Consider the following 26037-nt stretch of genomic DNA (forward strand, 5'->3'; position numbering starts at 1 on the left):
AAGGACAAACCTACATGGAAAAAAAAAAGCATATAAAATATGTAAAAATGCATATAAAAGCAAAAGAAGTTCAGGCTGATCAAATAATCTTTTAGAATAGCTTATTCCCTCATGGTCCAGCAATTAAGACTGCATGCTTCCCCTGCAAGGGGCATGGGTTCGATCCCTGGTCAGAGGGCTAAGATTCTACCTGACCTGTGGTGCAGCCAGAAAAAAAAAAAAAATCCTAAACATTCAAAGATCCAAGGAATTATTTAATCCTGAGAAAGTTTTAAGTTGCAGAGTTAATATTTACTAACTGTAAAATTTCAGTGATATGACTTACAATTGCAAAATCTGTGGAACTATATCAGTGACAAACACAAAACATTTTAGTTGTATATTAATTCATTCAGAGATTAAATTGAAGACTATTTGGGATTGTTTACAATTTTTATTATATATCTGATTGTTAACATAATGTACCATCTTCAGAGGACTAAGATATGTGTCTTCTTCAAAACCAATCTGTTTTTCAAGGCTTTTTCAAACCAAAAGCCTTTGTTCACAATCTGCCAGAAGTCTTGAAAATTAGTGAGATAGTATCTATAAACATTTGACTAGTAGTTTTATCTAAAACTAGTATGTTTTAATTAATAAGGTTATAAATAGCTGAGTATTTAAGAAGTTAATGGACAACACAAATCAGAATTTCAAGTATTTTATTTATTGTAAATCTTATGCTTGTATGTATATATATATATATATACACAAACCAAAAATTTTTTAAAAAACTAAAGAAATTCAGTTAATAAACTTATTAATAAACTTTATTATGAAAGGTTGTGAAAAAATTTTAGGTGCTTAAATTTTCATCATTCATACCATTTCTTCCATAGTAAAAATTCACTTTTTATCACAGCTGAGACAACAACTTGCAGATACCACTAATTTTCTTGCACTTATCTAAAAAAACTTTTTCTTTATTTCTCCAGCCTAATTTCTTGAAAAATATTAGAATCAACAGAGACATTATCAAGCACACCTTAGTAAATGTAAACATTCAAAAGTATATTAATAGCAATCTTTGAAGTTTCAGATTTTGGACTTAAAGTGCTCATGAGATTCTCAAGTGGTTTTATGATAGCTCAATTGATTGAAGATATTATAATTGCTCCTGCTTTTTATTACAGCTATGAATCAACAGCATATCTGATTAGTTCTATTAAATACTTCGTACCTTAAAGTTTATAATTTATTTAAAATGATGCTACTGTAAAAGGATGCTGTATTTTAACATGATTCATCATAGAAATTCTATTTTTAAATTAACTTGGCTAATATTCATTATCCATAGATAGATCTATGGAATCCATTGTCCATAGAATCCATAGAAGCATTTATCCATAGAATGTTCATAAAAATGGAAGATAACAACTGTGTGTATGTATATACACATACACACTTTTAGTGTGTTTTTGCACTTTTTAAATAGTATTATGATATCTTAATTGTGTATTTTGTGCATTCTTCTGAATAGAGTATTCCTTTATTCATGTAATGAATGAGATACACAAAATTCTAATGTATGATGATTATTAGTCTGTGCAAGATTAAAAATATTAAATATTAATTGGCAGCTAATTAGTTTTCACAGGTATTAGACTATTACATGTTCAACCAGAAACTACACTAATGATAACTAAGGTCAAAATTCAGAGTTACATTTAAGCACATAATGACAAAACTTGAAACAATACAGTTAATTTGAGAATCATTATAATAACATGTTCAAAATAACATAATTCATGTCAGGTGCATTAACCTCACAGATGACTGAATAAAATGTATTCAGTAATGGAAATGAAAATGTTATTCTAAATTCCCTGGCTTTACTGCATTTCTTCTATTTCTCATTTCCCACTACTCAAGTTCTGTTTTTCTGTATTAATAAAGTCTGTTTTGTGGTATTTTGTTTTCATTCATAATTGCAGCAGGAAGAAAGGCTTTTCAAGAAAATATCAGGAAAAAAAAAAGTATTAGCTCAGTTCCCTGAAGATGTCTGCAAAATGAAAGGCTAAAAAAAAAATTAAGTGAGGGAACTATATAAAGGAGGTGGAGGCGGAGGAGCAGGACGAGCTGGAACTAAATTTCCCTGAAATGATTCTTTGGGCTGTGGTGGAGGTGGCCTGTGAAGAGGTAAAAAAGACAGTTAATCATATGTCTCAACTGAATGAAATAAAGCTACATTCATAACACCATTCTTAAAACCATCACTGAATTTTGCCTGGTGAGCATCTGTTTCACAATTTATATATTCTTCTCCTGATGTTCACTTGGATTTCGGTGCATTCTTATTGCATAATAAAGATTATACTGGAGGACACTACTCAGCGTGCAATTCAATCATAATTTGAAGGACTTTTGGGGGGGTAGGGAGGGATAAGAAGTATTTTATGCAATGTAAAATATTATAATAAAATCTCCTTTCTTGTTTGATGCTAAGCCCATACATTGAGTCCTTCATTTTTCTTGTGCTTTTCAGTTCTAGAATTTCCATTTGATTCTTTTTTTAGGTTTTTAAGTTCAGTACATCTAGTTCTGTGTGAAATTCTCAAACTTGACTATTAATTCTGTGATATGATCATCATAGCTACTTTAAAGTCTGTACCTAATAAACTCTATTAACTAGATACCCTCTGAGTACATTTTCTTGGTTTTAGTCACATTTTCTTTTCTTGTATGTCTAGCTTTGTAAATTGAGATAGTGAAAGTGAAAGTTGCTCAGTCATATCCAACTCTGCAACCCATGGACTATAGAGTCCATGGAATTCTCCAGGCCAGAATCCTGGAGTGGGTAGCCTTTCCCTTCTCCAGGGGATCTTCCCAACCCAGGGATCAAACCCAGGTCTCCTGCATTGCAGGCCAATTCTTCACCAGCTGAGCCACCAGGGAAGGCCAAGAATACTGGAATGGGTAGCCCATCCCTTCTCCAGGGGAATTTCATGACCCAGGAATCAAACCAGCGTCTCCTGCACTGCAGGATTCTTTACCAATTAAGCTATTTTAAATTGGAGGCAAACAGTGAAAGAAAACAACCAAACCTGTAGGAAATAAGTCGAGGGTCTGATTCACCCTTGCCCCTGGGTCCCAACACAAAGCCTGGGATATTTACTAGGGTACCATCTCCCTGGCAGGGCTCCAGTTTTTGTCCTCTCAGCCCTACTTTGTTGAAAGCTCTCCTCAGCTTTCTATCCTCGCCCATGCAGAATAGGTAGACACAATCTAGGACAGAAAAATGGTACCCACAGCTGAGGTCATCTCGGGAATACCTTCCTCTCCTGGACCTTAAAAAATAATCCTTCATTTCTTTAGTAGTTTTCTGATGCCTTCATATTTTCTTATATTGTCTAGCTTTTCTAGCTGTTCCTAATGGGAGGTTTGGTCAAACCTATGTGATTCACCATTGCTGGTTATTATAAAGGTCCTTGCTTCTGAATCTTATGGATCCCAGAGGCTACAGCAGCTGTTCAGTGTCTTGTTGGGGCCTCTTTAAAATTTCATTCTGACACTTCATTAATATGACAAAACTTAAATAAAACCTCTTAAAAACTTTTCTGCAAACTGTGCTTTATCTATACTATTGGCAATAAATACCATGTCTTAAATTACATTAAAATACAAGGGAACTATTGAGACATTAACCCTGGGTTCTATCCTGGTCAAGTAATCTAAGTGAATTCACTTCAGACCTTGATGGGTACTGGTGAGGCTGCCTGTCTCCGTAAGTTGGTACTGGAAATCTGTTTGTTTGTATAGGCTAAAAAGAAAAAAAAAGTTATTACCACAATGCACTCATCAATATATTTTCTATATAGGTTATTTTCCACATAAAAATAATCTATTTAAAAATCAATGAATAGATGACTTATAATCTTAACATTTAAAATATTTTGCTTATTCAACATATCTTTGCTCCTGAGTGTGGAATATTTAATCCTTTTAAGCTATAGTTTTTAAATTCAATAATAACAAAGTATTATCTTGGCCCTGATCAACTCCATTAGTTAAAAGGTAACATATTAATATTTCCTAGGTCAATATATTTTAAATAAAACTTTCCAAAAATGTATTGCCAAACGTACACAGTACCTAACTAGTACTGTAAATACCATTAATTTTCAAATACCCTTGATTTCAATGTGGAAAACAGGGAACTTTTGTGCACTGTTGATGTGAATGTAAATTGGTACAGCTACCATAGAAAACAGTATGGAGGTTCCTCAGAATATTAAAAACATGACTACCATATGATCCAGTAATCCTACTTCTGAGTATTTACCCAAAGAAAATGGAACACTAACTTGTATAATTATCTGCACCCCATGTTCATTGCAGCATTAATTATGATAGCCAATATATGGAAGAGTCTAAGGGTCCATCTGTGGCAAACACATGTACATATATACAAATATTATTCAACCACCAAACAAAACGACATCTTGCCATTTGTGACAACAAGGATGGACTACAGGCATTCAGGCTAAGTGAAATGAGTCAGACAGAGAAGGACAAATATTATATGTGGAATCTAAAAATTAAAAAAAAACCAAATGCTTAGATACAGAGAATAGATTGGAGACGACAGAGGGCAGAGAAGGAAATGGGTAAAAACAGATGAAGGTGGTTAAAGATAACAATTTCCAGTTATAAAATAAGTCAGAGATGTAAGGTAGAGCATGGTGCCTATAGGTAATAATACTTCATTGCATATTTGAAAACTGCTAAGCGTGTAAATCTTAAAAGTTCTCATCACAAGGGGAAAAAATGTGTAACTATGTACAACATTGGATGTTAATGAGACTTACTGTGGTGCTCATTTCATATTGTATACAAATATTGAACCACGTTGTACACCTGAAACTTATATAATGTGATATGTCTGAAAGTGAAAATGAAAGGCACTCAGTTGTGTTCAACCCTTTGCAACCCCCTGGACTATACAGTCCATGGAATTCTCCAGGCCAGAATACTAGAGTGGGTAGGGATCGCACAGAGTCGGACACGACTGAAGCAACTTAGCAGCAGCAGCAGCAGCAGCCTTTCCCTTCTCCAGGGGATGTTCCCAACCCAAGGATCAAACCCAGGTCTCCCGCATTGCAGGCAGATTCTTTATCAGCTGAGCCACAAAGGAAGCCTGTGACATGCCTATTTTATCTCAATTTTTAAAAAGTAGAACAGCAGGGTCATCGGGGATGGGGAATTACTGCTTCACAGGTTCAGAGTTTCTGTCTGGGGTAAAGAAAAAGTTTTAGAAATAGCAGTGATGATTACACAACGCTGTGTATGTAATTAATGCCACTGAATTGTATATTTAAAAATGGTCAAAATGGCAACTTTCATTGCATGTATATTTTACCACAATAGAAAAGGGAAAAAAAATGTCAAAGACAAAAAAGTATATATTACATAATTTCTAACTTGTATATGTAGGGACTGTGTGATCATCCTATATATGCAGAAATATGGAAAAATCCCCGAGACTTATGGTTAAGGGAAAAGGGCATAATAATTTGTTTCTTTTTTATAAAAGGAAAGGGAGAAGAACAGGGAAGTTCCATACATATCCTTCCATTTTAGAAGGATATCTAATCATTTAACCTCCTTGTAATTGGAAAGACTTTAAAAGTTTGACAGTTCCAAATGCTGCCAAAATTTACTTTGAAAGGAATGCTCATACACCACTGACAATGCAATCACCCAACGGTATAATCCTTTTGGAAAACAATTTGACATTTTCAAGTAAATATTCAAATATCTTTCAACCCAGCAATTTAACTTTGGTATATCCCTATATCAGATATACCAAATTCTCTAACAGAATATAGAGATTCTCTAAAAGAATTTTCTGTAATGATGGAAACATTCTATGCCTATGGTGCCCCTACAACAGTGGCCACAGGTGATCTATTGAGCATCTAAAATGTCAGTGAGGAATAGAATTCTTAATTTTATTTAATATAACATAAAATTTAAATAGCCACATGTGGATAGCAACCACTGTACTAGTACCACCCTAGAACTCACACACATGCATGAGTAACACACAGAATGCTCATCTCAGCTTTATTTGTAATAATGAACAGTTGGAAACTGGTAAAAGAAAAATGGATTTTTAAACTGTGTGGAGTTTATGTAATATAATATCAACAGTGAAAATGAATGCATTAGAGCTACATCTACTGATAGAGATAAACCACAAAGCAATGTTAAGGGGGAAAAGCATGATGCAGATACATGTGTAAGACAGCAAACAAAACATTATACGTTTAAAAGCAGATAAAGCAATATTTTGTTATTTCTTAGGGATATATGCATGTTAGAAAAAGTATATTATTATCCCAGTACTCCCTAATACACTCCAAAGGACAGTGATTGCTGGTCCCACTGCTGAGACAACTAGACCTATTATTCCAGGAGCTCAGCCCCAGATCTTTAGTTAGATGCCCTGGGGAAGCCAGGTATTGAAAACAGAAAGATAGCAGACAGAGGAAAAAAGAGTGACAGCATAAAACCCAGGTCATTTTCTAGGCTTGGTTTCAAGGCAAGACATTCTCAATGTCTAGTTTTCCTCCCACCTCCTCTAAGCCAGGGACCCTAGTGCTATTCCATTAACTAACCCAGCGGCCATCTGCAGACCACACTCCTAAATTCTTTGGAAAATATCTATGTTTATTCCTATGTGTGCATGCTCAGTCCCTCAGTTGTGTCCAACTCCTTGCAATCCCACAGACTGTAACCCTCCAGGCTCTCCAGGCAAGAATACTGAGTGGGCTGCCATCTCCTACTCCAGGAGATCTTCCTGACCCAGGGATCAAACCCAACTCTGCTGTGTCTCCTGCACTGGCAGGCAGATTCTTTACCACTGCACCACCTGGGATATTATGTAACAATTTTTTAAGCTTTAAAAATGTGATGTGCTGCACTCAGTTGCTCAGTCATGTCGGACTCTGCAACCCCATGGAATGTAGCCAGCCAGGCTCCTCTATCCATGGAGATTCTCCAGGCAAGAACACTGGAGTGGGTTGCCATGCCCTCCTCAAGGGATCTTCCCAACCCAGGAATTAAACCCACGTCTCCCGCGTTGCAGGCAGATTTTTTACCAGCTGAGCTACCAGGGAAGCCCGAAAAGTGTGGTACCATAATATAATAAAGGAAAAGAATTTTTCATTTAAACTTACGTTTCTGGGAGGAATCACTGAAGAAGCAGGTCTAGGAACACTCGCTGGCTGTCTAGAATCTTTTGCTTGATTTTTGCCACCTGATCTGAAAGATACAAATACTTTTGAGCTAAATTAAGATTAAGACATTTCTACATGACATAGCATTAATATACAGACTTGTATTTTCCCAAACACAGAAGAATGATACTGGTAGTGGTGGTGGATAAGATCATGATGACAGCTAAAATTCATATGGCATTTTTAATAGTTCTCATCCAGTTTTAATCCTTAGAGTACTAGAAAGCTTTATTAATCTCATTTTACAATTAAATAAACTGAAATACTAAGAAATAATTTAGACAATCAGGCCAGTGTTCTCAAACTCCTCAAGTCTTCCTGAAATCAGAGACTAATAAAATAATATTCTTAGGTCTAAAGTAGTCACTCTGAATATTAGGAAGTCCAAGAGAAGCAAAACAAGCTGGCTGGAAAGATGTCAGCTAAGAGTTAGACATTGCCAAAAGGATACTAAGTAAGCTATGTACAGGAGACAGCTATTGCTATGAAACTAAAATTTCAGAGATGCAGACTGGGGAATTATCTACATGGATTGGTCAGTCTGAAGTGTGAAAGAAAGTTAAGAGAAAGAAAGGATAGAAAGATAAATCTGGGGAAGTCCCTGGCAATCCAGTGGTTAGGACTTGGTGCTTTCATTGCCAGGGGCCCAGGTTCAATCCCTGCTTAGAGAATCAAGATCCTGCCAAATCACTCAGTGTGCTCAAAAAAAAGGGGGTAGAGGCTTATGTCTCAATAAACTATATTTTAAAAACAAAAAGAAATCTACATCTGTTTTAGAACACATTAAAAAAATAAAGCTAACATGAGGATTCTCTAGGAAAATATTATGCAGTTTTTAAGTGAGGTAAGTGAGAAACAGGGCAATGAAGTAAAAGTGAGCATTCCAGGCAAGATATGAACATTTTGGAAATATTACCATAATAAAAACTAGCTATTAAATAACTGCATTGTGCTATGGGCTTTATTTGTTAATATTTCCTTATTTAATCCTCACATGAAGCCCTCCAGAGAGAGGTAATATTATTATTCTCAATGTAGAGGATGTAAACCAAGGCTTAGATACTTATTATTTCTGTTCATAATTCTAGCAAATGATAGCTTTGCTAGAACTTGCACTTAGGTCTGACTACAAGGTCCATGCTAACACATGCTACATTCCAATGCCAACGTATTAGAAATGATTGTTGAGAGACAGCAGTACAAAAGTCCAACATGTAGACTAGAAATGTCAGGTGTCTGAATTATGAAAACCCTTTCTTCCATCAAAGATTATTTCTTAAAAGCTGATGATATATAAAATCTGTTTTCAAAACAGACTTGAAGAATACTTCTAGGAGAACTGATACTGGAAATAGACAGGAAGAAAAAAATTTAATGGCATGCAAATCAGAAGTTGTAGCCCCAAATTCTACTTACCCCACTATCAGAAATCAAAGTCAAGTAAAATGAAGCCCAGGGGCCATTTTCAGTAGTATACAGGTTGGTGTCATCATAACCCTTTTCCCTCACCGTTATAAGAGGTGGCTGAGTCACCACTTACCCTTTAATTCCTGCTCATCGTGTCAAAAGAATACAGAGATAAACTAGAATGCTAGTTTTAAACTATCTTTTATGATATGATTATCATCATACATAATTAAATTACTTAGTAAGAATTTAAAAGAAAAATAATCTAAGTACTCATTTGTCTGTGATCTCTTCCTTCTGCAGTAGCGTTTCCGTAGCTGGTCTCTCTTAATGAAGACAAAAACAGCCAATACAATAAGAGGAAGAATTACGAAGAAGAATACCAGGAGTCCATCCCTCAAGGCAGCATTGTTTTCTAGAGAGAAGGAGTTTATATTAATGATAATTAAATTAGAAGTTAACTTGTATTAACTAAAACATACTAGATGATGATATATTTTACATTCATTTTCACATTGTTCAAAAGTCACACTGATTTTCAACTGAAAAACACTGAGAAGTCTTATTGACTCCTCCTGCTTACCCACTTCATTTCTGCCTACCTAAAGGTAACCACTTTTATTAATTTCTTCTATAATCTTACAGTGTTTCTTCATGCAAAGATAAGCAAGAACAAAATATGCTTTATTGTGAACCTTTCTTACACAAAAGGTAGCATGGCATAAATGCCATTCCATGTGTTATTTTTTCACTTAGCCATACTACGTATCTTCCCAAACCATACACAGAGCACCACCTCTTTTTCTGTATAGCTATACAAAACTCCATTGCAAGGATGCCCTATAGTTTATTCAGTCAGTGAGTACCCACTAATACTTTCATTTTTCCAATCTTTGCTATTACAAAAACATATTACAATGAATAGCCTTGTATACATGTCATATCACATAGATGTACCTATAGAATAATTTCCCAAAAGTAGAACTGATGTATCGGAGAGTAAATGCACTTGTTGTTTTTTAAAGACATCATCAACTTGTCTACCACAGTGGTAGTTACAAGTTAGCACACCATATATCCAAACAAAACTATAATTCAAAAAGGTACATGCACCCCTATATTCTTGACAGCTTTATTCACAATAGCCAAGACATGGAAACAACCTAAACATTCACTGACAGATGAATGGATAAGTAAGATGTGGTACTTAAATACCATGGAATACAACTTAGCTATAAAACAGAATGAAATAATGCCATTTGCAGCAAACTGGATGGACCTAGAGATTATCACACTAAGTGAAGTAAGTCAGAAAGAGAAAGTCAAATACTATATGGTATCACTTATATGTGGAAACTAAAATATAACAGAAATGAACTTATCTACAAAACAGAAAGAGACTCACTCACAGACACAGAGAACAGACTTCTGGTTGCCAAGAGGGATATGAGGAGGGGGAGGAATGGATTGGGAGTTTGGGATTAGCAGATGCAAACTATTATATATACACTGAATAAACAAGGTCCTTCTATATAACACCAATACTTTGGCCACCGGATGCAAAGAGCTGACTGATTAGAAAAGACCCTGACGCTGGGAAAGACTGAGGCAGGAGGAGAAGGGGACGACAGAGGATAAGATGGTTTGGTGGCATCACCAACTCAATAGACATGAGTTTGAGCAAGCTCCAGGAGCTGGTGATGGACAGGTAAGCCTGGTATGCTGCAGACCATGGGGTTACAACAAGTCGGACACAACTGAGCAACTGAACTGAACTGACTCTATAACACAGGAAACTATATTCAATATCCTGTGATAAATCACAATGGAAAAGAACATAAAAAGAATGCATATATTTATATATGTATAAGTGAATCACTTTGTTGTATAGCAGAAATTAACACAACATTGTAAATCAACTATATTTCAATAAAATAAATTTTCTTAAAAAGTTAGCATGCTAGCCAGCAATGTACAAGAATTCCTCACAACCTCACCCATAGAGTCAAACTACTGAATTTTTGCCAATTGGCAGGTGAAAACTTATATCTTATATGATTTTAATTTGGATTTCTCTTTTTGTACCATGATTTGAGCAACTTTTCATGTTTAAGGAAATACTGTATTTCTTTTTCTTCTCAGTTTCTAAAAGTCCTTTATCTATTAGGGAGAAAAGTTTTGTCTATGATAAATTGGCAATATTTTTCCCATTTTGTCATTTGTCTTATGGTACAATGCTTTTCTCCATGCATAATTTTATTATTCCAAGGTAGCTAAATTTATCAATCTTATTTTTTGTGGCTTATGGACTTTAAGTCTTATAATTTTAAAAATTCATTAGTTAATATTAATTTTGTCTGCTTCATGTTCTTTAGTGAAAGAATATAGTAAATATGAATGTAAGTGGTAAACTATAAAATAATCCTAATTTTAAATTTGTAAAAGTACCAAAACTTTGTTTTAAAAGTCATATGAAACTACATAAAATACTCAACACAATTAAAAATAAAAATATGAAAACTTAAAGCCAATTTGATATATCATTTTATACCTAATAAGAAAAAGACAAAATTTAAAGCAACATTGGCCAGGTTATATTAAAATTGGCACCTTCATACTGTCAGTGGCATTACACAAGCTCATTTGGAACTTTTATCAAGAACCATAAAAAGGATTATACTCTTCAATCTAATAATCTCATTATGGCAATTTATGCTTCAGTTGGGAAAAATGTGTAAGTATTAAGATGTACACTACAATGTCATCAGTGCATATCAAGAACTTAGAGACAACCTAAATGTCAAATAATTAGATAACAGCTAAGTCAAGTTATGACACAATCCATCAATGAATTAAAATGTATAGTTCTGACTTCCACTTCTAGCCAAAATGGGGTAACACGGGCCAGATTTATCCTGCTAGCTATAGCAACCAGAAAACCAGGCAAAATACTTAAAGCAATGGTTTTCACAACACTGGACATATGGCAATGAAGAGCAGTGATCCCTTAGAGCTTTACAAGGTGAGCTCTACAATTGCCCCAGTTTGCTGCCTAGGGAAAGTTAACAGATTGTGATGAGGGGTGTGGGAACCTAAGCGAACTCCAGTGGTTTCCTTGAGGTGAGGAATGGATTCTGGTTGAGGAAGAAGTTAAGATAACTAGAGTTCACAGGCAAAGTACCAGAAAGGAGAAAGCTGCACAGACAAAACTTGAAAGATCTCTAGAGGGTTCCCCTCAGATACTCAGTTGAGAACTGATCAATGTATGCATGTAAGGAAATCACCTGAAGCCAGAGAAAAGAATCACCTGAAAGGATTAGTGGGAACAAACCTCACACACAACTCACACAGGACTAGAAAGAATGCCTGTTCCTACCACTTTTAGTGGAAAACTCCATAGTTAACAGCATTGAATAGAATAAACAGAAAGGGTTTGCCTCAGTAATGGGGTAAAATCAATCCGAGGCTAAATGCTACTCAGGTCCCCCCAAAAAGAGCTTTAAAAAAGGTTCTAGAGGACCATACCGGAGAAGGTGATGGAATCCCCACTCCAGTACTCTTGCCTGGAAAATCCCATGGACGGAGGAGCCCGGTAGGCTTCAGTCCATGGGGTCGCTCAGAGTTGGACAGGACTGAGCAACTTCACTTTCACTTTCATGCATTGGAGAAGGAAATGGCAACCCACTCCAGTATTCTTGCCTGGAGAATCCCAGGGACAGGGGAGCCTGGTGGGCTGCCATCTATGGGGTCGTAAAGAGTCGGACACAACTGAAGCGACTTAGCAGCAGCAAAGGACCATGCTACATCCAGGTAACTTAAGTCCACTTAAGCTTACATCCAAAGCTCATCAGCAGAAATCCAAAAATACCTAATATCCAACAGGCAAAATTCAGTTTCTGGAATTTAGTAAAAAAGTTAAAAGGCATGCAAAGAAGCAGAAAAATATGACCCAAATGAGGAGATTAATTCATAAAAACTAATAAATGATACAGGGGACAGAATTAGTAGACAAAGACATTAGATATTACTATAACTGTATTCTACATGTTCAAGAAGCTAGCATAAAGATTGACCATGCTACGTAGAGACAAAAAAGGAAGAAAAGAAGAAAGAAAGGGAGGAAGGGAGGGTGAGGGAGAAAAGAAAAAAGGAAGGAAAAGAAAGGGAAAGAAAGAAAGAGTAGGGAGAAGAAAGGGGAGGGAGAAATAGAACTTAAAGAGATAAAAACTTCAATATCAAAGATAAAAAATACACTGTATGGACTTAATAGCAGATCAGACATCACAGAAGAGTAAACTTGAAGAATAATAATAGAAACTATCCAAAATTAAACACAAAGAATAATTTTTTTTTTTTTAAACCAAGTGCCAACAAAGGTCCGTCTAGTCAAGGCTATGGTTTTTCCAGTGGTCATGTATGGATGTGAGAGTTGGACTGTGAAGAAAGCTGAGTGCCGAACAGTTGATGCTTTTGAATTGTTGTGTTGGAGAAGACTCTTGAGAGTCCCTTGGACTGCAAGGAGATCCAACCAGTACATTCTGAAGGAGATCAGCCCTGGGATTTCTTTGGAAGGAATGATGCTAAAGCTGAAACTCCAGTACTTTGGCCACCTCATGTGAAGAGTTGACTCATTGGAAAAGACTCTGATGCTGGGAGGGATTGGGGGCAGGAGGAGAAGGGGACGACAGAGGATGAGATGGCTGGATGGCATCACCGACTCAATGGATGTGAGTGTGAGTGAACTCCGGGAGTTGGTGATGGACAGGGAGGCCTGGCGTGCTGCGATTCATGGGGTCGCAAAGAGTTGGACATGACTGAGCGACTGAACTGACTGACTGAAAACACTGAGAAGTGAAAGAACTCCAAGTAGCCAAATATACATATAATTGGAGTCCCTGAGGGATGGAGAAAAAAAAGAAAAAATATTTGAAGAAATAATGACCACACTTTTCCCAAATTTAAAGAAAAAAGCACAAATCCAGAAAGTTTAAGAAACCCCAAGCACACCATAATCAAACACTAAAAATTAGAGATAAAATCTTATTAGCAACCAGAGGGTAAAAAAACACACACTACAAACAGAAGACAAAAAAAAAGATGACAGATTTCTCAGGAAAAACAATGCAAGTCAGAAGACAATGTAGGAACATCTTTTAAGAAGGAAAAGGGGTATAAACTGTCACCTTAGAATTCTATACCTAGTTATTATTCAAGAAAAAAGGCAAAATGAAGACCTTTTCAGATATAAGAAAGCTAAAAGTAAATTTTTCACTGGAAGAAATGTGAAAAGAAGTCCTTCAAGCAGAAACTGAATTGATATCACATGGGAATCTGACTTTACACAAAAAAGAAGAGCATCAGAAATGGTAACTGTGTGGGTAAATATAAAGACCTTTTCTAGTATCTAAATTTCTTTTAAAAATAATCAACTGTTTAAGGCAAAAGTGATAACAATGTATTATAGGTTTAAAACATATATAGTATGATAATACAGTACAAAAGCCAGGAGGAGAGAAATGGAAGCATCCTGAAATGGCACAATATCATATGAAGGGAGACTGTGACAGAAAAAATATCATTATGTTAGATTTAAACCCAAGCATATCAATAATCAAACAAAATATAATTGGCCAACACAACTCAATTAAAAGGTAGAAACTGGCCAAGTTAAAAAAAAAAAAAAAAAGCCAAGACTCCGCTAAATGCTGCCTATGAGAAACCCACTTTAAATATAAAGACACAAACAGATTAACTGATGTGGGAAGTGAGGGGAAGGTACAAGGATGCCCAATTTCTGACATAGACCACAGAGCGATCACACTCATTTTCCTCTATACTACTTGCCGTTGTACGTAGGTCCACTGTCCACACTTCCTCCGTATCCTTTAGTCTCACAGTTCGGGGGAGCCCAGCCATTGTCACAGTGACAATTTTTATTGCTATTACATACCTTCAAAACAATCAAAATACCACTTTAATTAATTGTGAATGACGTTCTAAATCAGGAACTCAAGGATAGAAACTAAGAGAAAAGATTAAATTCATGCAAATCCATAGACATTCTTCTTAAGAATGAAGAATTTATCAGGTGTCTAAATTCCCCAATATCTAAAAACCTTAAGAAATCTCACTGACCAACCTCACGGAGAACTCTCATTATTCAAGCACTACTTTCGTGAACAAACCAAAAGAGACTATTACCTACCCCATGTCCATGACACTTTTGCTGAATGTCACAGTCATAATTCAGAACAGAAACATTTACACAGGCGAAATTTCTACAGATCTGAAAGAAAAAGAAGTAATGAGTAAAGAAAACTTGAACGCATTAGTAAACTAGCCAGGGGGAAAAAAAGACCTGGGTGTAGATGATTTCATTGATGAATTCTTTCATACTTTTAAGGAATAGTTAATTCCCATACTGCATATTTGATGAAATTAACTAACTGACATAGAACTAACAGTCAAAAAGGACAAAGATGACACAAAGGCCTAAAACAAAACTATAATCTTCTATACAAATATACACGTAAAAATCTAAAGTAAAATATTCACAAATGGATTTTTTCAAATCAGACAGAGATAATCCCACTACTATAGAAAAGGCTCTGAAACTCCACAACTATTCATTTATGTTTTCTTTCTTTAAATTAGAGATTTAAATTAGTTGGATTTTAAAATCTTTACTTTACCCTTGCAGCCTTTTTTCTCCATTTTTCTGTTTCAGTCTTTCTGTTCAGCTTCCTCACAAAATCCTCCAACTTTATGTAACAAGAAATCTATAGTTCAGTTATATATGCATGAAGATGAACAGTGTACTAGGGTTAGGACAGGGAGACAGACATCTCTTAGGAGGATGACCAACTAATATAAAAAATCTTATCTTCTCATCTCCAACCTGCTCCTAGGGTAACAGGCAACTCGTTGCTTTGTTGACAGGACAGGAGAAGCAGACAGACAGAAGGACTAGCTTCTCCATCAGTCAACTAAATGTAAGTCCATTTTCAATATCATGTTTTCCCCCACCCCTCTCAGCTATAATCACTGTTTCCAAATCACCAATCTGTTTAGGGTTCTGCCAGGCTAAGATCCAGGCTCTTTGTTCACACTCTATCAGTCTGCACTGTAAGTTGTATGTCCTACTACTCTGGCAAACTACTTTCTTTCCTCTTTCAACTTTTCAAAATCTGTTGAAATTTTTATCTACTGATGCAATCTCATATACTTCACACTTTGGAATCTATTCCCTAATTAGTTCCTTTATATTTTGAGAGAAATTGGCAGACAAACAGGATAAATGAATATTGCAATCTAGCATCTTTTATAGGTTTTTTTTTCCAATTCATATTTTCATTCTGAACTTGCAATAACTTGTTCTAACTGACTGTAATGATTACTATTATGTGTCTGCCTGTTTAAGACAGAGGTCCAGGAATCAAGGTGTGGAAATGGAGTGGCACCACTCACTATTTCTCTTAGTGGCCCACTAGCAAAATGTTTGCTCCCTGCTCCCACGACTTTATGCTCTACAGTTAATCTAGAAGTCTTAATTCTAGAGGGAAGAATGCTTCCATCAGTGATTCCACTGAACTGGAAGTTAAGACTGCCACCCACTCACTTCGGATTTCTCATGCCTCTGAACGAACAAAGAAGGGAGTTACCGTGGGCTGATGTGACTGATCCATTCCCAAGGGAAAACTGGACTGTTACTCCACAATGGAATAAGGAAGAGTATGTGTGGAATATAGGAGATCCCTTAGGGTGTTTCTTAGTATGACCATTATAAAGACCAGTAGAAAACTACAACCACCCAATCCTGACAGGACTACTAACAGTCCAGAGCCTTCAGGAATGAAGGTTTTACAGCATCCTGCCAAGCAAAAAATCCTAACCAGCTGAAGTCCTTGCTGAAAACAAAGACAATAAAGAATTAGGGAAGAAGACAGTTAAAAAATACCAGCTATAAGGACTTTCCTAGTGGTCCAGTGGTAAAGTCTCTGTGCTTCCACTACAGGAAGCATGGGTTTGATCCCTTGGGAAACTAAGGTACCATAAGCCACATGGTGCAGCCAAAAATAAAAAACAAATGAAACATCAGCTACAACTATATTACAGAAATGAAAACTGTAATTATCATGACCATTGCCTCAATTTGTTATAAACATGCTTGTGTGTATGTGTATCAAATACTTTTTTCTTCTCTCTCTTAGTCCCTCAGGTAACGTACAATGTATTACCTTTATATCATAGTATTTAAGTATTGCTAACTTTACATGACAGGATTTAAGTTACAGGACATCAAGAAAAGTACACAGTGGCCAAAGAATTAATCTCCTCAAGGTAGGATTTAGTGCATTTTCGGTTACACACGAGATACAATGGTTGTACACAGTTCTACCATGTTATGCAAATTTATGACCATGCTATTGTCTTCAAGATTATCTCAAAGACTGTTATCATGTTGAAGATTATGTATAATTTAAGGAGATGCATAAGGACCCCAAGCTAACAAGATGTGGACCTGTGATGTTAATTTCATGCATCAACTTGACTGGCTCACAGGGTGCCTAGATATTTGATCAAACATTATTCTAGATGTTTCTGTAGGACGTTTTTGGAAGTGATTAACACATAAGTTGATCAAATGTAAAGCAAGCTACCCTCCTTATCTTGGTCTTGTCCAATTAGTTAACGGCATGAATAAAATTAAAAGGCTGACCCTCCTCCAAATAAGAGAGAATTTCTCCTGCTGCCTGCCTTCTAACTGGGACACTGGTTGTTTTTTTTTTTTCCTTGCCTCTGGACTCAGACTGAATCATAACTCTTTCTGGGACTCAAACTCGCTAGCCTTTGAACGGGAAGTACACCATCAGGTCTTCTCAGTCTCCAACTTGCCCTCTGCAGATCTTGGGATTGTTATCTTTCATAATTGTATAAGCTAATGCCTTATTTAAAAAAAAAAAATAACCTTATACCCACACACACATACGCACACACACACACAACCTAATGGTTCTGTTTCTCTGGAGAACCTTGACCAATCATTTCTCTATTATATTCAAACCAAAAACAACTAAACTGTACACATGTTGAGGTAAACCACACTTTAGCATACTGAACACAATGCACAACTCAACAGCAAAAGCTACATAGGCATGAGACAAGAATGAATATTTTTCTACCTCTATTAACTAAAGTCTATTCTAGTGACTGTCTGTTACACTCAATGTTTGGGTTCCCCTCAAAATACCTATGCTGAAGCCCTAATCCATGTGTGGTGATATCTAAAGGTATGTAATTAGGGTGTGTTGAGGTCATGATGGTGAAACCCTGGTCCAATAGGATTAGTTCCCTTGTATGAACAGACATCAGAGAGGAGACAGTCATGTCTGTACTTCATGAGATCCTGAACTGGTCAGGCCATGGTCAGGAAGGAGCCCAGCACATCCAAGTACCTCACCGGGGAAATGCATATCCATGCCTCATGAACCAGGTCTACAGACTTCAGTTTTGACTGCAAAATGTGAAATGGCTCCTGGGATTTCATTCCAGTCCATTTCAATCACAGTCCACAAACCAGTCCTGCCCATCCAGGGACTCAATTAGTGAACAGACAGTAGCCTTCTTAGGTTCCTGATAGGAGCGCCACCCATCCATGCAATTGGTAATAGGCCTGCTGTATCGGGACCCAACTGTGGACCATGTCTTGGGGCTACCTCCTAAAAAGGGCAGTTCAATATACCCAGGGACCAGTTAGCACCCATACCCTACCAAGTTCCTAATAAAAAGTTCACCAACCATAGGTCCCAGGGCATATCTAGAGACAGATTTGAAACCAGCTCCAAACCAGGCAGACTAAGATTCCAGAGATAATCCCATCTACACACAAAACAGGCAGGAGGTATTTACCAGCTGAAATCTTTCTGTAAAGACTGGAAGAGGTGTTTACCCCCTTCAAATACACAAACACCAATGCAAGGCTACTTGGAAAAATCAAGCAAATATGACATCACCAAAGGAAACTAATAAAGTTCCAATAAAAGGAAAAAAAAACTTAGATGCACAAAAGATAAAGAGAAAAGAATTAAAGCATGCACTATAATAAAATATATCACAAGACAGAAAGGGAGGAACAAAAAAACTACAAAACAGGCAACAAACATTTAACAAAATGACAGTTAAATAAGTCTTTACCTATCAATAGTTACTTTAAACATAAATGAACTAAATTCCTAAAACAAAAGACACAAAGTGATTGAATGTATTAAAAAAGAAAAATGATCTAACAATATGTTGCCCACAAGAAATTCACTTTAACTTTAATGATATGCACCAGTTGAAAGTAAAGAGATGGAAAAAGATATTCCATGCAAATAGTAACCAAAAGAGAACAGAAGTAGCAACAGTTGTATCACATATAATACACTTTCAGACAAAATCAATCACAAGAGACAAAGAAGGTTACTATATACTGATAAAGGGGTCAATTATCACAAGTATATATGCACCCTATATTGGAGCATCTAATATTTAATGCAAATAATAACAGAATTGAAGGGAGAAATAGCAATACAATAACAGTATAGGGGATTTCAGTTTCAATATTGGATAGATGATGCATACAGAAATGTAATAAGGAAACAGAAGACCTGAAGAACACCATAGACCAAAATAGACCAAAAGATATATACAGAACATTTCATGCAACAGCAGCAGAATATATATTTTTCTTAAGCACACACAGAACATTCCATGTAATAAACCATATGCTGGGCCACAAAACAAGGCTTGCTATGCTATGCTAAGTCACTTCAGTCATGTCCAACTCTGTGTGACCCCATAGATGGTAGCCTACCAGGCTCCCCCATCCCTGGGATTCTCCAGGCAAGAACACTGGAGTGGGTTGCCATTTCCTTCTCCAAAGCATGAAAGTGAAAAGTGAAAGTGAAGTCGCTTAGTCGTGTCCGACTCTTAGCGACCCCATGGACTGCAGCCTACCAGGCTCCTCCGTCCATGGTATTTTCCAGGCAAGAGTACTGGAGTGGGGTGCTCTTGCCTTCTCCAAACAAGGCTTAAGAAGATCAAAATCCTATCTGGTTTCTTTTTCAACCACAGTAGTATAGTGGAAAACTGGAAAATTCACAAAACTGAAAATTAAACAACACACTCCTGAACAACCAGTCCTGCCATTTGCAACAATATGGATGGATCCTCAGAGCATTCAGACTAAGAGAAATAAGTCTGATGGAGAAAAATTAATTCCATATGATCTCACTTATATATGGAATTTTTTTAAAAACTGAACTCAGAGAATGGAAGGGTAGTTGCCAGGGAATGGGAGAAATGGAGAGATGTTGGTCAAAAGGTATAAACTTTCAATTATAAGATGAATAAGTTCTAGGGATCTAATATTCAGCATGGTGATTACAGTTAGCAATACTGTATTATATTCTTGAAAGTTGGTAAATCTTAAAATGTTCTCACCCAAAAAAAAAAATGTATGCGAGGTGACAGATGTGTTAACTAACCTTACTGTGCTAATTATTTCACAATATATATCAAATCATCACATTGTACAGCTCAAACTTACATAATGTTGCATATCAATTGTATTTTAATAAAGCTGGGCTTGGCTACAGGGGAGGTGGAGGGCACAACAATGGAACACAAAGATGAAAGATACAGTAAAAGAACCACAGGAACATTATCTGAGATTCTGGGTTCCAAAGCTCTGTATTTGATTCTGTGGTTTGAATCAGTAAATTTCCTGCTATGATTTAATTCAGTCTTAGCTGAGTTTCTGTGAAATTTAAGAGTACTGACTAAAATTCACAGAGTAAATTTTCATCAATTAAAAAAGCATAAGAGGACAGCTTCAGAAATATAAAAGTATATTCACCAGCACAAAGACTGAGAAATAAATCTACATTACCAGTGTTTGCTCCAGGGTTGTAAAGACAATTTAATGTCAAGGAATTTATCAACGTAACTCAGCACATGAACAAGTCAAAGGAAAATATGTAGTGATTATTTAAACAGCTATTGGAAAATACTTATAAAATTTTAAAACTATTTGTTCTTTTCTTCTTACTAATTATAATTAAAAGGATTCTCCATTAAATGAAAAACACTATCTATCCCAAGTCAATAGTCAAAATCACATATAACCCTGAAAGACTGTACATATTCCCAGTCAAGTTAGGGAGAAGACAAAGTACACTATTATGATTATTATTTAAAATTATCCTGCAAGTTTTACCATTGCAATTACACAGGAAAAAAATTCAAATTGTAAGTATCAGAAAAGAAATCAACTTTCTATCATTTACAGATAACAGCTTACCTAAAAAATTCTAATACAATAATAAAAATATGTAACACTAAGCGTATGGCTGGTGACAAAGTAAATATACACAAATGAATATATTTTTCTGAATATCAATAATAGCCAATAAAAATATAAACAAAATAGCTTCTCTTACCAATAAAAACAAATTAAAAATGTAACATAACAAATTAGAAAACATAATAAATCTGTGTTATTCATAACAGCAATCAAAATATAAAATACCTAGGAATAACAAAAAAATGAAAAGGAGCTTTATAACTAAAGCTTTAAAATACAACCCCCAAGAAATTGAGAGACATACCATGTTCTTCTATGAGAAGACTGAATAATGTAAAGATGTCACTTTTCCCCATTACAAATTTATAAATCTGATTTGATCCCAACCAAAATTCCAAAGCGCTTTTATTTTTAATTTTTTTTTGGCACCTTGACAAAATGATCTCAAGTTCATCTGTAATAATAAATGAATATTAATAGCGAAGAAAACTATGAAAAAAGAATGAAGGGGCATTTATATAACCAAATATTAAAAATACATTATAAAACTGATAAAAACTAAAAGAAGTCAATTACTGACATAGGAGTAGTCAGACCAGTCAGTGGACATGACGTGAAAAAGCAGAAACCAAGCCCAAGTATATATAAAAATTTAATAAGCAATTTAAATAAGATTTCAAATTAAAAGAGAGATTATACCTGAGGTGTAGGCAAATAACAAATCATTCTAAAAAAAAAAAGTAACATTAGAAGTCAGCATACAGTCATCATCTCTAAATGAATAAAATGATGAAAAAAAGAATGCCAACCTCATACTATACACTCAAACTGGACTAAAGAGATAAGCATTTAAAAATTTTTTAATGTCCTAGAAAATAATTCTCTGATACTATACTAAGAAAAGTCTTTAAAATTGAAAGTAAAGTCAGACTTTCTTTACTTTTCCTTTCTTAAAGGAAAAGAAAAATAGATTTGTTTACATAAAAAAGTAAACATGGAAAAAAATACTAAAATCAAAAGAGGCAAGTAATAAATTGGGCAAATAAATTTTTAAAATGTATTATATTAAGTTTTATATGACATGTTATAGCTCTTTAAAAATTGATAAGAAAAACACACAATTTTTTAAATAAGCAAAGAATATTAACAAGCAAATCACAAAAGAAGGAATAAATATATGGAGACTAAAAAATTTAATGTCACTAGCAGTCAAGAAAGAACAAAATAAAAAGAAAATGACCAATGACAGTTTAAAAACAATTGTACCTAATCCTGATTACAATATAGAGAACTGAAACACTAACTATTGAAAACTGCTCAGAAAGTAAACAGGGAAAAACTTTTCTAAAAAGAAATTTGGCAAAACTATACATAAAACCTTAAACGTATGTACCCCAGTAGGTTAGCCTTTACCCTCAGAAAACAACCAGGATGTTGTGAAATTTCTTATAAAGTCCTTTACCTCAACATTGTTTATACTAACCTCAGTAGCTGAATTAATGGCATAGCAAAGTGAAAGTCACTTAGTCATGTCCGACTCTTTGCCACCCCATGGCTATAGTCCACAGAATTCTCCAGGCCAGAATACTGGAGTGGGTAGCCTTTCCCTTCTCCAGGGGATCTTCCCAACCCAGGGACAGAAGCCAGGTCTCCCACATTGCAGGGGGATTTTTTACCAGCTGAGCCACAAGGGAAGCCCATGACAAAGGCAGACAGAAAAACACGAGTCTTTTTGTAAGAATGAGGAACAACAGAATGGGAATTGAAAACTTGGTAGAAACTGAGGTAACCTGAGGGCCTCTCTGTCTTTTTCATGTGTCCCATGGTCCCATAATTAGTCAATTGTGTTCGCTCTTTCCTCCTCTGTTCTCCTATGAGTTTGTTTCTTCAACTTGTTCAACAATCCTGCACCCTTAGATCTCTCCTATGTAGCTTAAGCTTGCTATCACCCTTCTAGCCCTACTCCTACATTATGGCATCTCTCAGAGACTTCTCAGTTTCAGCTCTACTCTTAACTGCCTTTCTTTACTTATGTATTCCCCCCACAAATGGAGTTAGGCCTATCTCATCTCATCCAGAAGCACTGGTAGTAACTCAGCAGCTAACTCTTGGCTCACATCTGATCCAAACAGCTGTGGTCAGAGTAGCAGGAAGCGTGGGGAGGACAAGCATTACAACACTTATAGTATAGTCACGTACACATGTACACATACACACACACACTCCTGAAAATCCCCTAAATGTCCCAACAAGTAGTACCCTGACTAATAAACTACAGCACATTGAAAGGGGTGGGTGGCGGGGGTGGGGGTGGGGGAGGTGCCCAGTATATTACAACATAGAAACAACAGGTTATAATACATGACTCTAAGAAAGAAATCAGAATAACAGAATTATAGCTTCTTTTTATGGATATAGAAGTATCTTTAATGAAATTGTGGAAACTACCAAATTAGATGCAGATAATGAATATTCCAACTCAGTGACCATTATAAAAACTGATCATTTCCATAGTTAAAGAAACCATTATATGAAACTAACACAACTGTAAATCAACTATATCCCAATAAAAATTTTAAATGAAAAGAAAGCTTTATATGGCTATAAATCATCAGGAGGTATAGCCATTCTTAATTTTATTCTTGGTGGCTTTCTGTTTTTCCAAATCTCCACAATGAGTAGAGATTTCTTTTATAACCAAAAAAGAACCACTCACTTTGTATAATGATTTTATTTTTAATTCTTAAATTTTTTCTTTGTTTTAAAAAACATTTTTATTACCTTTCCAACATCACAGCTGGTGCCTTCGTTCACCATGCCAGGATCTGGAACATCGGATCCAAGCTGGAAGTCCACACCCCAGCACTTGGTGCCTTTTCCAGGAGTCTGAATGATAGCAGGCACAACTCCGAATACAGGCAATTGTTGTACATTCTCACATTGAAGCTTTCCACACAAAGCATTCCTGGAAAGAAAGAGAAATAATGCAAACTACAATGCATCTGGTGTACATACAAAAGAAAAATTATATATTTTTGTACAGAGAGTTTATTTCTATTTAGATGAAGGGAATCTCAACAGAGAAAGTGTGTGACAGCAACAGAGATCAAAGTAGCGCTCTTTAAATATGGCAAAGAGAAGACGTAAGTGCCTGTAAAGACGCAAATTCCTAGGGTACGGGGGGTGATGATGCCGACACCTAAGAATCCCTCTTCACTATCTGCTTAGGGCTCAAAAAAGTCTAACTAATTTAGTTGCACCTGTGGCGGATTCCTTTTGATATTTGGCAAAACTAATACAATTATGTAAAGTTTAAAAATAAAATAAAATTAAAAAATAAATAAATAAATGTGATATAATTTTATAAATGCTTTTACATAGAAAACAACAGAACTATACTGAAATTCAACGGTGTCTTTTTATTGGGTTATAATAAAGAGGAGTCAGATTTTGTAATGTTAAACAAGCTTGAAGGAACTCAATCGCCCTTTGCTTGGCTAACTCTTACTTACTGAAAGACTCAATTCATTAGTTCATTAATTCACTAATTCAGTATTAGAACTCTACAAAGACCTCCTTGACTACAATTCCTATTACCAAGGGTGTGTGAGTTAATGTTCTTCCTATATCCCTTCATGATACATTAAGTATCCCTAACATCAACTCTTAAGGTGCTGCACTGAAATTTCCTTCTTAATGGCTTGTCTTTTGATCTAAGCACCTACCCTATTAAATCTCCCCTATGATATCATGACCAAGTCATTGTAGGATATGATTTTTCAATTCCTCTAATTCATCACCTCCTAAATATTCTCACACTAACTATCATAACATTCTTTTACTTCCTGAGTTAACATCTTTCTCTCTATAACTTTTCCTCATTGGTCCCAGATGGTCAACATGAGACCACACATATAATATCTTTTCTTTCCTCTACATGGCAACCTTTTAGGACAACTGTCATGCAGGTCCAAATGACTTACTTAACCAGGGAAATATTCTACAATTATTTCTCATGCAACAAGGAAGCTCCCCTCTTAAGTATGTTCCACTTTGTCTCACTACCTATTGAAGCTCGGTGCACGGAGTGAAACAGGAAACTTCAGTTACAGTCTGATTAGCAAAGAACAAGATGAACCGTCATTTACTTCACTGAGATATTATACTTCTATGAAACCCAGGATGACAGAAGCTCTTATGGAAACTACATTATATTACTGATGTCCTTGAATTTATCCTTAGCTTAAACCTCTATTTGCTTTTTGCACATGCTGCTATTAAGCCTGCTCTTCCTTCCATCCTGCACTTAAGAGTTAAGTTCTTTTGTCCCAACTTGACATTTATTCTTTTTTTAAAATTAATTATGTATTTGGCTGCACCAGATCTCAGTTGCAGCACTTGGGATCTTTAATTCTGATATGCAGTATCTAGTTCCCTGACCAGGGATTGAACCCAGGCCCCCTGCATTGAGAGCAGAGAGTCTTAGCCACTGGACCACCAGGAAAGTCCCCATATTCATTCCTACGTCACCATTAACTTACGAGGCAATCTGAGTGAAATGCTTAAACTTTCTGAAGTTCAGTTTCTTCATCTGAAAAACAAGAGCTATATAATGATGCCTATGTCACATGCAAGCATGCATGCTAAGTTGCTTCAGTCATGCCCAACTCTTTGCAACCCAATGAACTATGTAGCCTGCCAGGCTTCTCAGACCATGGAAGTCTCCAGGCAAGAATACTGGAGTGGGTTGCCATGCCCTTCTTCAGGGGATCTTCCCAACCCAGGGATCAAACCCAGGTCTCCTGCATAGGAGGCATATTCTTCACCATCTGAGCCATCAGGGAAGCCCCAGTGTCACATAGTTAGTTGAAATTAGTTATGAAAACCTCTAAAACAAAGCATAGAATAAAACAGATCTTGGTTAGCATCTATTGGAACCTACCAAAATTCATTTTTCTATAATGTATTCAATGTCTCATGTATAGTCTTGGTAACATATTAAAA

The 26037-nt window shown here is 35.8% G+C and overlaps 1 protein-coding gene across 1 annotated transcript in view; it reads right to left on the reverse strand.

Moving 5' to 3' along the window:
* Window positions 1-791: 791 nt before the first annotated feature.
* ADAM9 (ADAM metallopeptidase domain 9) overlaps window positions 792-26037 on the reverse strand; it is a 92584-nt gene continuing 67338 nt past the window's right edge. Inside the window, exons 16-22 of the mRNA XM_025278242.3 lie at window positions 23815-23998; window positions 14893-14973; window positions 14532-14637; window positions 8961-9102; window positions 7221-7305; window positions 3732-3799; window positions 792-2168 (exon numbers count right to left, since the gene is read on the reverse strand). Coding sequence (XP_025134027.2) covers window positions 2069-2168; window positions 3732-3799; window positions 7221-7305; window positions 8961-9102; window positions 14532-14637; window positions 14893-14973; window positions 23815-23998 — 766 coding nt within the window. The 3' untranslated portion in view covers window positions 792-2068. The remainder of the gene's footprint in view (window positions 2169-3731; window positions 3800-7220; window positions 7306-8960; window positions 9103-14531; window positions 14638-14892; window positions 14974-23814; window positions 23999-26037) is intronic.

This window comes from Bubalus bubalis, chromosome 1 (assembly GCF_019923935.1).
Source record: "Bubalus bubalis isolate 160015118507 breed Murrah chromosome 1, NDDB_SH_1, whole genome shotgun sequence".
Lineage (NCBI taxonomy): Eukaryota > Metazoa > Chordata > Mammalia > Artiodactyla > Bovidae > Bubalus > Bubalus bubalis.